Source organism: Centruroides vittatus, unplaced genomic scaffold (genome assembly GCF_030686945.1).
Source record: "Centruroides vittatus isolate TY-2023 unplaced genomic scaffold, ASM3068694v2 contig_1381, whole genome shotgun sequence".
NCBI classification, from domain to species: Eukaryota; Metazoa; Arthropoda; class Arachnida; order Scorpiones; family Buthidae; genus Centruroides; species Centruroides vittatus.
The window spans coordinates 546,905-559,702 of NW_027120867.1; the positions used below are offsets into that span (position 1 = coordinate 546,905).

Genomic DNA, 12,798 nt, shown 5'->3' on the forward strand with positions numbered 1-12,798 from the left:
TAAATTTCAGATAATTAACAAAACTTTTCTTTTATTAGCTATTTTATCATGTAAAGCCTTTGGATGTTTGGAATGTTCAAAGGTTTTAGAATGCATCTTTGATATTTTTTTTCCAATTCTGTAGTATCTGATGATGGAATGTGTAGTCCTGAAAAATGCTTAATCTGAAAGAAAATTTCAATTCCTTCAATGATTCTAGTATTCCACTTTTACCCTTCTAATGAAATAGTGCAACCTGCTTATTTGTTTCCCAACTTTACTTCCATAGACTCAAGACATTCTATGTTTCTATCAGTAAAAGAAATTTTGATATCACATTTCACTAACTCAAAATTTAAGATCAGACTATTTCATGTTTGCGTGTTTTCTTTGTTTTTAAGGAAATGGACAATATTATTACAAAAGTTGAAGACTAGTATTATATAGAATTAAGGACCCTGGAGGAAAGCAAAACAAAATTCAGAGATTGTAAAAGTATTTGACATTTCATTGAGTAGTTTTGCTACATACCTAAAAAATGAAGATTTTGGAAAGCTTCAACAAAACAGAAGCAGACAGAACAGAGAAGTAAATGTAAATGTGAGAGTATCCAGATTCTGAAAAGGTGTATGCTGAAGCAGTTTGAACAATGTAGTGACAAGAATATTCCTGTCAATGGAAAACTGCCTAAAAAAAATTGAACTATTCAAACAACAGTTGAGACACAATGGATTCAGAGCAGGCAGTGAAAGGCTGGAAGATAAATTTAAGAGGAGGAATGGAGTAATTTTCAATAAAATCTGTGGTGAAAGTGTAGAAGTGCAAGAAAAGGGTTGAGTGACGTGATGAAAAATTTGCTAGAAATTGTACAGAATTATAGCCAAACGATGCTTTCAATGTAGACAAAACAGGCTTTTTAAAATGTCTACCAGAGAAAATAACAGTGTTCAAAATAACTTGTCACAGGAAAAAAAATATTTCATTCTTCTTATCAGAGTAAGCATGACATGACAAATAATGAAAAACTACATCATTATTAATTGGAAAATCATTAAATCCTCAATGTTTCTGCAATGTCAAGATTATACTTATACAGAAAGTAGCACAAAACAATATGCATCACAAAAGAAAGCATCAACGATGTCAGAGCTTTCTTCTATCTGAATCAAGTTAAGACAGCTGTATGAAAAAGAATAAGTTTTGTTTATGGAAACTAGAATCGGTTAGACATGTGGCTGTCACGTGTTTAAAGTTTTGGTCATATGTTCTTCACGTGTTAGTTTTGTAACGTGTTCTTTGACAGTTATATTGTGATGTACGGTGAGAGTGTTTATTTTCCTTTGTTCTACATGTCCTGGGAACTCTTGCCTCTGTCTTAATGACCAGTGGTGTGTGGTCAGTGTGTGGTTCTTCTCAGTGGAGTGAAGACGTACAGAAGTTAAGTCCGTCTCCCGTCCGTTTTCCATCCTTGCTGGCTCAATCATCCAACTTCCACTAACAGAAATTACTAACAAAAAGGTTATGGGCCCAGGACAGTAACCCAGGCCAGAACAAAAGTAACCCAGGAAAGGTTATGTGCAACCCAGAATAAGTTAGCAGCCCAGAAAAGGTTATGTGCAGTCCAGAGCAGCTACCCAGGCCAGAACGAAAGTAACCCAGTCTAAGAAAGTAACCAAGTAACCCAGGACAGTAACCAAGTATATTAATGCCTTTATAATTTTTGTTCATTGTGATATTGGATTTGTTTGAGATTTGGTGGGATCAGAAAGACAACGTGTGAGATGGAAAATTTACATGGAGATATCTTTACAAAGGAAGGGTTTGTCAACTTCCAAAAACTGGATGGTTCATCCAATTTATCATCATGGCAATTCAACGTAAAAATGCTGTTGATGAAGGAAGACCTGTGGGCAGCGATCGAGACGCCGGTAACAGATAGAGAACCTACGGCGAAGGAAAAAAGTTGTGATCGAAGGGCGTTAGGAACAATAGCCCTGACAGTTGGGGACCACGTTAAAGTCGATATCCAACATTGTACAAGTGCCAAGGAAGCATGGGATACTATAGCAAATCTCTACGAAGATAAGAGTATTCTGAAAAGGCTGCAAATAAAAAGGGAACTTTACTCCATGGATTTTAACACGTGTTCAGGTATGGCCGCTTATATTAACAAAATACAAACTCTCATTGACCAGTTGAGAAAAATCGGTTGTACAATTGATGATCAGGAACATGCGGAATTATTATTGATGCGTTTACCGGAAGAATATGATAGTTTAGTGACCAATTTAGCGATTGCCGCAGACGTAAAATTAACCTCAGTTGCAGTTAAAGCTAAACTGCTGCAACAGGCTGCCAGAAAAAATGAATGCAGTAGTAGTAATGAGTCAAAAGTGTTTAGTGCAACAAGAAACCGTTTCGATAGAAGAGGCACTAGTATAAAACAAAAACATGACGATACAAGAATCTTTAATGGAAAATGCTTCAAGTGCAATAAGTATGGACATAGAGCATCGCAATGTCACAGTGAAACAAATCCGAACCAGAAAAATCCAATGATGCTATGTTCAATTATAAACAAAGGTGTTGACTCACATAACTCTGACTGGATAATAGACAGTGGTAGCGCTCATCATTTAAGTTATGCTCGTGAGCTTTTCGTAAAGTTTAGACCTGCTAATCACGTGATATATGTGGCAAACGATTCAAGTTTGAGAGTCGCAGGTGAAGGTGATATATCTTTGCGCCTAAACGTGAAAGGGGTACCCTTCAATTGTATACTAAAAGATGTTTGGTATGTGCCCGAAGTGACCGTCAATCTATTATCAGTAAGCCAACTTTCCAAGAGAGGCTTGACTACTCATTTTTATGGAAATAAATGTGTCATCAGAAAGGGCGAACTTATGTATGCCACAGCAAAGAAGATAAACCATTTATATGTACTGGATACATATAAAAACACTGTTAATATAGCTAGTCCTCAAAGTAAATATTGGTTATGGCACAAACGAATGGGACATCCAAGTGAAGCTACCATGAAGCATATATTAAAGGAGAAACCAAACAGCATCGACTACAAAACAGTACCAAATGAAGTTTGTGATGTGTGTACTAAAGGCAAAAGTCAACGCCAGCCGTTTGGTCGAAGAAAAAATCATGAAACAAAAGGTCTATTAGAGCTAGTCCATAGTGACGTATGTGGCCCTATGGGAGTGACATCACTTGGAGGTGCGAAATATTTGTTGACTTTCATTGACGATTATTCGGGATGGATCCATGTATATCTCCTAAAATCCAAAAGCGAAGTGCTTAATTGTTTTATAAACTATAAAAGATTGGTAGAAAAGCAAACAGGTAAACAAATAAAAAACCTGAGAACTGATAACGGCGGTGAATATGTGAATAGTCAATTTAAAAGTTTTTTGAGTAAAAATGGAATAATTCACCAACTTACTTCTCCGTACTCACCACAACAGAACGGAAAATCCGAGCGGATGAATAGAACCTTATTAGAAAAAGCCCGTTGTATGTTACTCGAAGCTAATATTCCACCGGAGTACTGGGGAGAAAGTATATTAACAGCAGTTTACATCGTGAATCGAATTCCACAAAAGAATGGAAATATTCCGTATGAGAGATGGTTTAACCGAAAAGTGAGTTTAAGACATCTGAGAGTATTCGGATGCACAGCTTATGTACACATCCATAAGGTGCAATGAAAGCATAAGTTTCAAGCACGGGCAAGAAAATGCATCTTTCTTGGTTATTCGCCCACCATGAAAGCTTACAGACTGTATGATCCGAGCAACAGGTCTATTGTAGTATCAAGAGACGTGAAATTTAATGAAATGTCAAGATGCACATCAGACGAGAAACAGATAGAAACTATCAACGTATTTCCATCAGATGACAAGAAAAAGTTCAACGAAGATGAACACCAGAGGTCAGCGGGGGCTGATTCCAAATCTGAGGACTCGGAAGATGAACCTGAAGAGCAAGAGCAAAGTCAAGAGCAGAGCCATTCATCTGTCCCTACAACAAGTACTCGATTGAAAAGAAATGTTAGACCACCACAACGATACGGAAATCCAATTGTCTATGCAGTAGGTCAAGTGCCTTTTTCATATTTGCAGGCAATTAAGAATCCAAATTCCGAAGATTGGATTAATGCAATGAAAACTGAGTTAAAGGCGATTCAAGATCAAAAGGTATGGACATTATGTGAATTGCCCAGTGATAAGAGAGCGATAAAAACTAAATGGGTTTTTACAAAGAAGGAATTAGAAGGGAAAAGTAAATTTAAAGCTAGGTTAGTAGCTAAAGGCTGTGCTCAGGTTAGTGGAATGGATTTCGGGGAAACATATGCATCAACCGCAAGAAGCACAACTATTCGGAAAAACCTAGAACTCAGGCAATTTGATTTCGAGACAGCTTTTCTAAATGGGGAGTTGCATGACGAAATCTATGTAACTCAGCCAGAAGGTTTTAGCATAGAAGGGAAAGAAAACTGGGTCTATAAAGTTGCATAAAGCATTGTACAGATTGAAACAATCAGGGCGTGTATGGCAACTAACACTAATAAGGATTAAATTTAAGGAAAATAGGGTTTAAAAAGTTTAAGAAAGGTAATATGTTTCAATTTAAAAAGGTAGAAAGGATTATGTTATTGACTCACTATGAGTTATGATGCCATAAAGGTCTATATAAGTAAGATTAAGATTTAAATAAACTTAATATAAGTAAGGTTAAGATGTAGATAAAGTAAGGTTAAACTGTGAATGAAATAAGTAGAAGTAAAATTAGGAGATGGGTAAAGTGAATATAAGTAAGGTTAAGATGTGGATAAACTAAGGTTAAGAGGTAAGCTTAGTATAAGGTTAAGATGTGGATAGAGTTAGTATTTAAATATTTAAAAGGAACTGCGGATGTAGTGCTTAGTTATGAAAGAAGCGGAGAAATAGACATTGTAGGCTTCTGCGATGCTGATTAGGCTAGCAAAGAAGCAATTTGGCTTAAATCGCTATTAAGAGAAGTGCTATCAGGAGAACTTAAAACAGAAACGACTTGTATATTTTCTGATAATCAAGCAGCGATATGTTTGGCCAATGGGGAAGGCTCTCACAAAAGGGCAAAGCATATAGACATAAAATTACATTTTGTAAAGGACCTCGTCAGTGAAGGTAAAATAAAACTAAAACACATCTCAACTGAAAATATGCCTGCAGATGTTTTGACAAAGGCACTCGGTCTGAATAAACACAAGAAATGTTGTAAACTATTGGGTCTTGATGTTCGCTAATATTAATATAATAACTGTTATTGTTAATGACCTTTGGCCACGCAACAGCCAAGTGGGGGATTGTTAGACATGTGGCTGTCACGTGTTTAAAGTTTTGTCATATGTTCTTCACGTGTTAGTTTTGTAACGTGTTCTTTGACAGTTATATTGTGATGTATGGTGAAAGAGTTTATTTTCCTTTGTTCTACATGTCCTGGGAACTCTTGCCTCTGTCTTAATGACCAGTGGTGTGTGGTCAGTGTGTGGTTCTTCTCAGTGGAGTGAAGACATACAGAAGTTAAGTCCGTCTCCCGTCCGTTTTCCATCCTTGCTGGCTCAATCATCCAACTTCCACTAACAGAAATTACTAACAGAATCGCCATGCACATTAATGATTTCCACTCTAAAAGCTATAACAGTTTAATTTTTACCATTAAATATAACTTCTTGATTATAAACTTTAGATCAGGAAAGCATTCAAAACTTTAAATTACAATACAAAAAGTTTATTTTATGAAAGATGTTGCTACGGTATTGGAGATGGCTTATATAAGTTTGGAGTAAACTTGCTAGATGCAATGCAACTGATTAACATGCTTGGAATGAAGTTTCACAAAGCACCATTGCAAATTACTTTACAAAATCGGGTTTCTGTCAACTCTAAGCGTAAACACATGCACTATAATATAAATATACAAGCAAGAGATTGTTTTTAATGTATTGTGGCCTACACTGAACTATGGTTTCCAGTTATATTTTAATTATTAATTACACATTCATTCATTCATTCATTTTAAGTTTATTAAGTACCAATTTTAGTACATGTCCCGGTTCCACTTTGGGCACTACCGGGAATAAAGACAGGTAAATTTACAGGTATGCTGATATATAAATTAATTACACAATTAACTTTCACTACATTTCTATTCAATCAGAGGATCACCGAAAATCATCCCGAGCACCAAGTTTGGCACGCTTGCCATAGGTTGCCGACCCATTATATACCATTGCCCATACAAATTTATTTCTCACCACTAAACCTACTTCAGACATGTTTGATTGTGCAATATTATAGACTCATAAATATATAATGCAAGCATTAACATTTGAACTGTTGAAACTTGCTCCACTTGTAACAATTGGAAAAATTGTAACACTCACTGAAACTCATCTGCCATTCCACCATGTTACTCTGTTTATGTGCTGATGTGTGACGCACAACCTGCACGCACGTTATTTTTCGCATTGTAAAATGACATTGCGCATGCATCAGGAACTTCTGTTCAAACAAATCTGACCTGCCATCTGGGTCAGCAATTTTGTAAAGGTGGCAACACTATCCATGTCAGAAACTGAATACTACAGACTTGTCTACAAGTGTATACTGTTAAAAATAAAGAACATACCAACTGAATGAAAGAAAATACCTTTTAAAATTATATACAATATAAAATTATAAAACTCCAACTGAAGAAGGGTAGAAAAACCTAAAATATACATCTTGAAGATCAAAAACCTAATAAAAAATATAAAACCAAGTAAAAACTCAGTGAGATAAGTCTGTCCAAATAGCCAAAAAGTAGCTACAAAAGAATAAAACATTTACACTTTTTTGGTCTTATATAATTCTTCAATTCTGTATATGAAAATTATTTGCATTTGAATAAAACACGAAAACAAATGTTAATGTTTTTATTCATTAATAATACTTTTTAAAATATTGTTAAAGTTTAAATATTTATTATACTTTTTAAAAAATTCTCCATAAAAAGAATAAAATGAAAACAATGATGAACATTGCTTTTCATGAGCATTTTTGTATATAAATATCAATTTAGCTAATGTAACTGTAAATAGAATGACATAGAAATCATACACCGTCACAAACAAAAACCTTTTCATCGGTGTTGTATTCGGCAAAAACACACTAAAGTTTTCGACCTCCACAGAGGCCTTCTTTGGGTCGAAAACTAAATGCCGTCCCCCCTCAGACCACCAGAACAATGCTGCCTGAGTTATAAACATAGTACGTGTCGCGTTTCACCCCTCCGCCTGGTTCCGTTCGAATTCCTCGGACAGGTACCGCCACGCATGCGCAATCGAGTCCCCATCCTTAAAGTTGATGCAGGTGCCTTCCACGTTGGCTTTATATATCTCCCAGGCCTCCAGGTGCCGTATGCGATCGTATTGAAAGGCCTGCCAGATTAACTTAGTGCTCTGAAAGTCTGCCCAAATTTCCAAGACATGAAAAATGTCTTTATAAAAAAATGTTAAGAAAAAACAACTAGCAAATCTAATAAAATAAACTTATTGATATAATAATTTATAAATTTAATACTACTTTTGTAAATCATAAGTTTACATATTCCAAATCTTTATCCAAATTGACTTTGAGAAATGATATTAGAATGTAACTTCAAATGCTATCTTATATAATAAAAGAATTATGGTATTTTTAAAATATAAATTTGATACAATCTTTTCATTAATCATATTTTATTCAATAATTAATTGAGCGCATGAACATCTTTATTATAGATTTGAAAAATACTATTTTTGTTTGAACAATTTAAGTTCTATTACATAAATATCATACCTTATTCCGTTCTTCACTGTAATTATTTAGTAGTAATAACATATACAGGATTTTCTTAAGAATACAAAAATTTCATCTATACAATTTCTACTTTCAGGAGACTTATTTAAATCAATATCAGTCTATATCAAATGAAATTCGGGTAAGCAGCAAATTAATCGGATATTTACAATCTAGGAAAAAGTATGTTAATGGAGTATATATAATTTTAGCAAATCAATGAGAATTAACTAAAAAGTATTGATGTTTGATACTATTTTTGCTATTTTGTGTTTCACTCCAACATTTTTTGATTATATTCATTAATACAACTTATATTCATATGACTCATTTAAATTATAAAGATGTTTTAAAAGTATCTTCAATATGAATTGCTTTCATGCAATTATGATCATTCAACCATTGATATAATTACAATTATAAGTCTATTTTATTGTTAATTTTAATTAGTTCTATATAAATTTTAATTTTTTCGTCATAAGATTGTTAGAATTTAATATAAAGTATTTAAATTTTAGTTCCATATGTATAAACTTCATTATTATTTCTACCATATTCATATAAACTTATTCCTAAGTATGAAAAAGATGAATTTAAATCATCTTTGCTCCAGTGATCACAAAGTACATATTTGTTCATTCATTCAATTCAATATAAAGATGTTAAATTTTACTAATTAAAAAAATCTACAAGATCATAAATTTTTATCTAAATTATCTAAATTCATTTGAATAAATTTTATTTTCCTAAAACTGAAAAATATTATTGCCAAGAATATGATCGCATTTAAAAATAATGTTTATAAAATTAGTTTATTTAATTTCCTTCTTTATTCTACGAAGTTTTCATCATTTGCTTTAAACTAATTAACGACGGCACCACACAGAATAAAAGGAATTATAATTTCAATCAAAATAACGACCGTTTTAAAATATTAAGTTCAAGCTGTCAAACTTTAAACTTAATAATAAGCTTGTAAAAAGAAAACCATTATTTTTTTAAAATTACGTTAATATGCCGTACGTTTAAAAACTTTCGAAATTCTCTTCAATAAATATAACTTTCAATAGTTACTTCCATTTTATAGTAACATCCAAAATTATCAGTAACAAATTGTTATAGTAGTTAAGCATATAAATTATAAATTTTATCATTACATTCATTAAATATTCAATATTTTTACAACATAAAATTTATATTTAAGGTAACAATTCAATTTAAGGTATATTCAAACAATATTCAAACAATTCAAATATTCAAATATTCAAACAATATTAATATATTATATTTGTATATTAATATACAAATAACAAATATTCAAACAATATTTAAGGTAAAATTCAATTTTTTTTGTTTTTGATTCTAAAAGTAAATGAAACCTTTAAAACCCACCAGCGATTTCTAGTAAGCATTTTCGGCTGCATCGGTCAGGTTCCAATTCAATTTTCGGTTAATGTTACCCTAGGTGTCGAGATGGCGGCTCGTCTCCGATCCCAGCAATCGGAAGAAAGAAAACGGTGGGGACGCACGTCCTAACCTAACCTATTCTAATAAATTACCATAATTATTGGAACCTATTCCTATTCCGATTGCTGGGATCGGAGACGAGCCGCCATCTCGACACCTAGGGTAACATTAACCCAATTTTCAGATTATTTATTTATTTTATTTATTGATTCAAAATATCCTATTAAAACTATGTATTTTTAAAATATATAAATATTAAAACAACAGAATTAACTCATGTTTGATTTATTACTTGTTAAAAGATGAGGACAATGATAAAACTTCTCAAATTATAAATGCAGAGAGACAGTTTCATAATGAAAACTATATTTAACACATCAATTGAACAAATACAAAAGTTAATACTGGATAATATATTAATTAAACAGTATTTTGAATTATGGATTAATAAAAATAAAAATTTTCAGGCAATTTTATGAAAATTCTTGAAAATCAATGTACTGTGAATACAATTAAATTTCAACAAAATATTGCACTTAAAGCAGACTTGATGTTTAGTTTTAAATTACTACAGTCTGATTAAATAAGAAAAGAAATGAAAACTTTCTCTAATCATTAGGATGAAATGTAACAACCTCATTAAATATAATTATTAATTTAAAGAAATTTATTTTTTCTGTATTTATAATACCAAAATCGTTTGTATGAGATGATAACAATTTGAATCATTCCTACATAAAAGCTGTAATACAGTATAAACAATTTAATATTTATAACATGAGTAACTTAAAACACATCAGTTATGAAATTGACAAATATTTCAAATTTTTAAAATACGTAATAATAATAATATTGTATATATAATACATACATTTAATTAAATAAAAATTATGCATGCCGTTTTAAATTTATTATTAATGACACTTAAATTAGAATAAATAAAATAAAATTCAAAATATGATTTACGTAAGAGGATTTAAATGTTCACTCACGATAATTTTCGACTAGCAGCCGCCATTAAAGAATATCTTGTCGATGAGAATAAAAACGATTAAGAGTTTTTATTTCAAGGAATTAATTAAAATATTATATTATCCATTAGACGAGCCATATTTCGACTTTTCCACCAAAACAAACCTTCCTCAACTCCACTCGACGATCGGAGCTAATGACGTCACTGACGTCCATCCGCCTCCCATCTGCATGGGAGGGGCTGCGATCGCTTTTAGTATCAATTAACATCGAAGTAATGAAACCGTTCTATGACGGGAAAGTTTGAAATAATTAAAAATATCTAATGTTTAGTAAAAATAAAATAATATTTATATTTTTTTTTCCGCTGCTATGTTACGTATCGCCAATGTAAACAACAGCTGAGTGATGGTCTGGATGTTAACTTTGGATAAATGTGAAATTCTTCTCCACACGTGTTTTCAAGTCAAAAACATAATTTTATAATTACTTAAACCAATTTTTGTGATGTATATATTGAATATAATACACCATTAAAGTGATTTAAGTTAATTATTACTCTATTATAACATCTCCAATAAGACTATTGGGCCCATAATTAATTAATTTTAACCATTGCAGTTACTATTTTATGCTGCTTTATCTTATGCCAGAGACACAAACTTGTGTACTTTAAATGAAGAAAATGGCACGTCGAGGCTACGGCATCCGATTTGTATATAAAGCACCTTATTCGAACTAAGATGTATTATTTGGAACATAAAAATACCTTTAAATAACAACATTCGGAAGCTAAATGTTCCGCGGATGCGTACCGGCAAGCCAAAATACTTGAATATATTGCTATTTTTATGTTTCGGGTAAAAAATCTCGGCCGAATCTTAGTCGAGGTGCTTTTATGATTTAATACACTACTAAATTATTTGTTTAATTAATTAGATTTTTTTTTTGCTTAGTTGAGAAACAATTAATTGAAAATAATATAAACTTTAAAAGAAGCCAAATACTGCTAATTCAGTTTATATAATTAAAATTCAAAAAGGTTTTGAATGACTTGACATTATTATGTCATCATCCTCGGATTAAGCCATTGCGGAGAGGCCTGACCCATAATGGGGTTGATCAACAGATGACATAGAGAATTCAAGTATCCAAATTTAAAAAATATCCTTGAGGTTCTAATCTAATTTGGAGTTACAGTAACTGGTATTTTTTGCTGCCTTGGTTATCAGGTTAAAAAAAAAAATTCCTATTTGAAGTAAACTAAATTTAATAAATGAATAAATAAAAAGATGAAATATACTATAAATTTTTTATTAATAATTACCTAATTTTGATTATTGAATATATTCAATAACAGCAAATAGAAATTCTGGCTTTGTGACAGTGGCGTAGCGAACATAACTGGCACCCCCCTCCAGAAACACACATAGTTTGTCTCGGAGACCATTTGGGCGCCTCTCTGCGAGTGGCACCTGGTGCATGATACACCCCCTTGCTACGCCACTGCTTTGTGATAATAGTATAAAAAGTCAAAAATTTAACACAAATTATCAATATACTTAACTACTAACTCTTGGCTTTAATAATTATCATCAATAAATGCATATTACTTTTGCAAAAGGAGATCTTTGATAATAGATCTAGAGACCTATTAATAAACTAATAATGAGAATATGAAGAATTTACTTTAAACATTATAATTATTTAGGAAGAATTTTTGCTCAGTTTTTAAAATGTATAAGTATTTCATAGTTTCATTTTAAAGTTATTGCATAATGAATCGCACTGACACAGCATATATGCCATCTACACTAAACGTCCAACTGAACATCATTTATATTATTGTAAATGAAATCAAATAAATTAATCCTATATATTTGTTCTGAGTAAGAAAATTCATATTTTTATCAGAAAGATAAATTTTAATGAAATTTTTCAGTATTGAAATTAATACACAAAATAAATTGTTTCCTTTTAAAGTAATAGTATCTTCTTTTATTGTTAATATATTTGTAATTGCTACACCTGTGTAATACTGGGGATCCAAAAGTCCTGGATTACTTGAATACAGTCTGTATGCATAGTAGCCATTTGTAAACAAGGACTTAATAATAAATACATGCATATATAAGCAAAAGCAAAAAACACTAAATTAATATGGGAAGAGATACAAATGCTCCAATTCATAAAATCAATTTTACATTCTTAGCCATATATGGCTGCTAAATCAAAGGACTTTGGAATCACCCAGTATATTGAATTCCTGAGACATTATTATTTTATATTAAAAATGCCTTCAAATGTACCAAAGTTCCACTATAAGATAAAAATTTAATACTTTACAAAACAATAACATCTGGTGACGCTATCTTACGTAAACCCAATTATTATTTCGTAAATTTCTAATCGATTCATTAATTTAGAAAGTTTCATACTTTAATTCTTATATCGAATTCAACATGTTTAGAGATTGTTTCAATGTATATAGAAAATTTTAAGTAAA

General features: G+C 31.6%; 1 protein-coding gene across 2 annotated transcripts in view; it reads right to left on the bottom strand.

The window, feature by feature from the left end:
* Positions 1-10,511, bottom strand: part of LOC136990932 (dnaJ homolog subfamily C member 5-like) — a 41,643-nt gene extending 31,132 nt beyond the window's left edge. The window contains exon 1 of one of the 2 annotated variants that reach the window (XM_067289406.1): positions 10,313-10,511. In XM_067289406.1, the coding sequence (XP_067145507.1) occupies positions 10,313-10,338 (26 nt within the window). In that variant the 5' untranslated portion in view covers positions 10,339-10,511. The remainder of the gene's footprint in view (positions 1-10,312) is intronic. The other variant, XM_067289407.1, reaches the window with a different exon arrangement.
* Between the last annotated feature and the right edge of the window lie 2,287 nt (positions 10,512-12,798).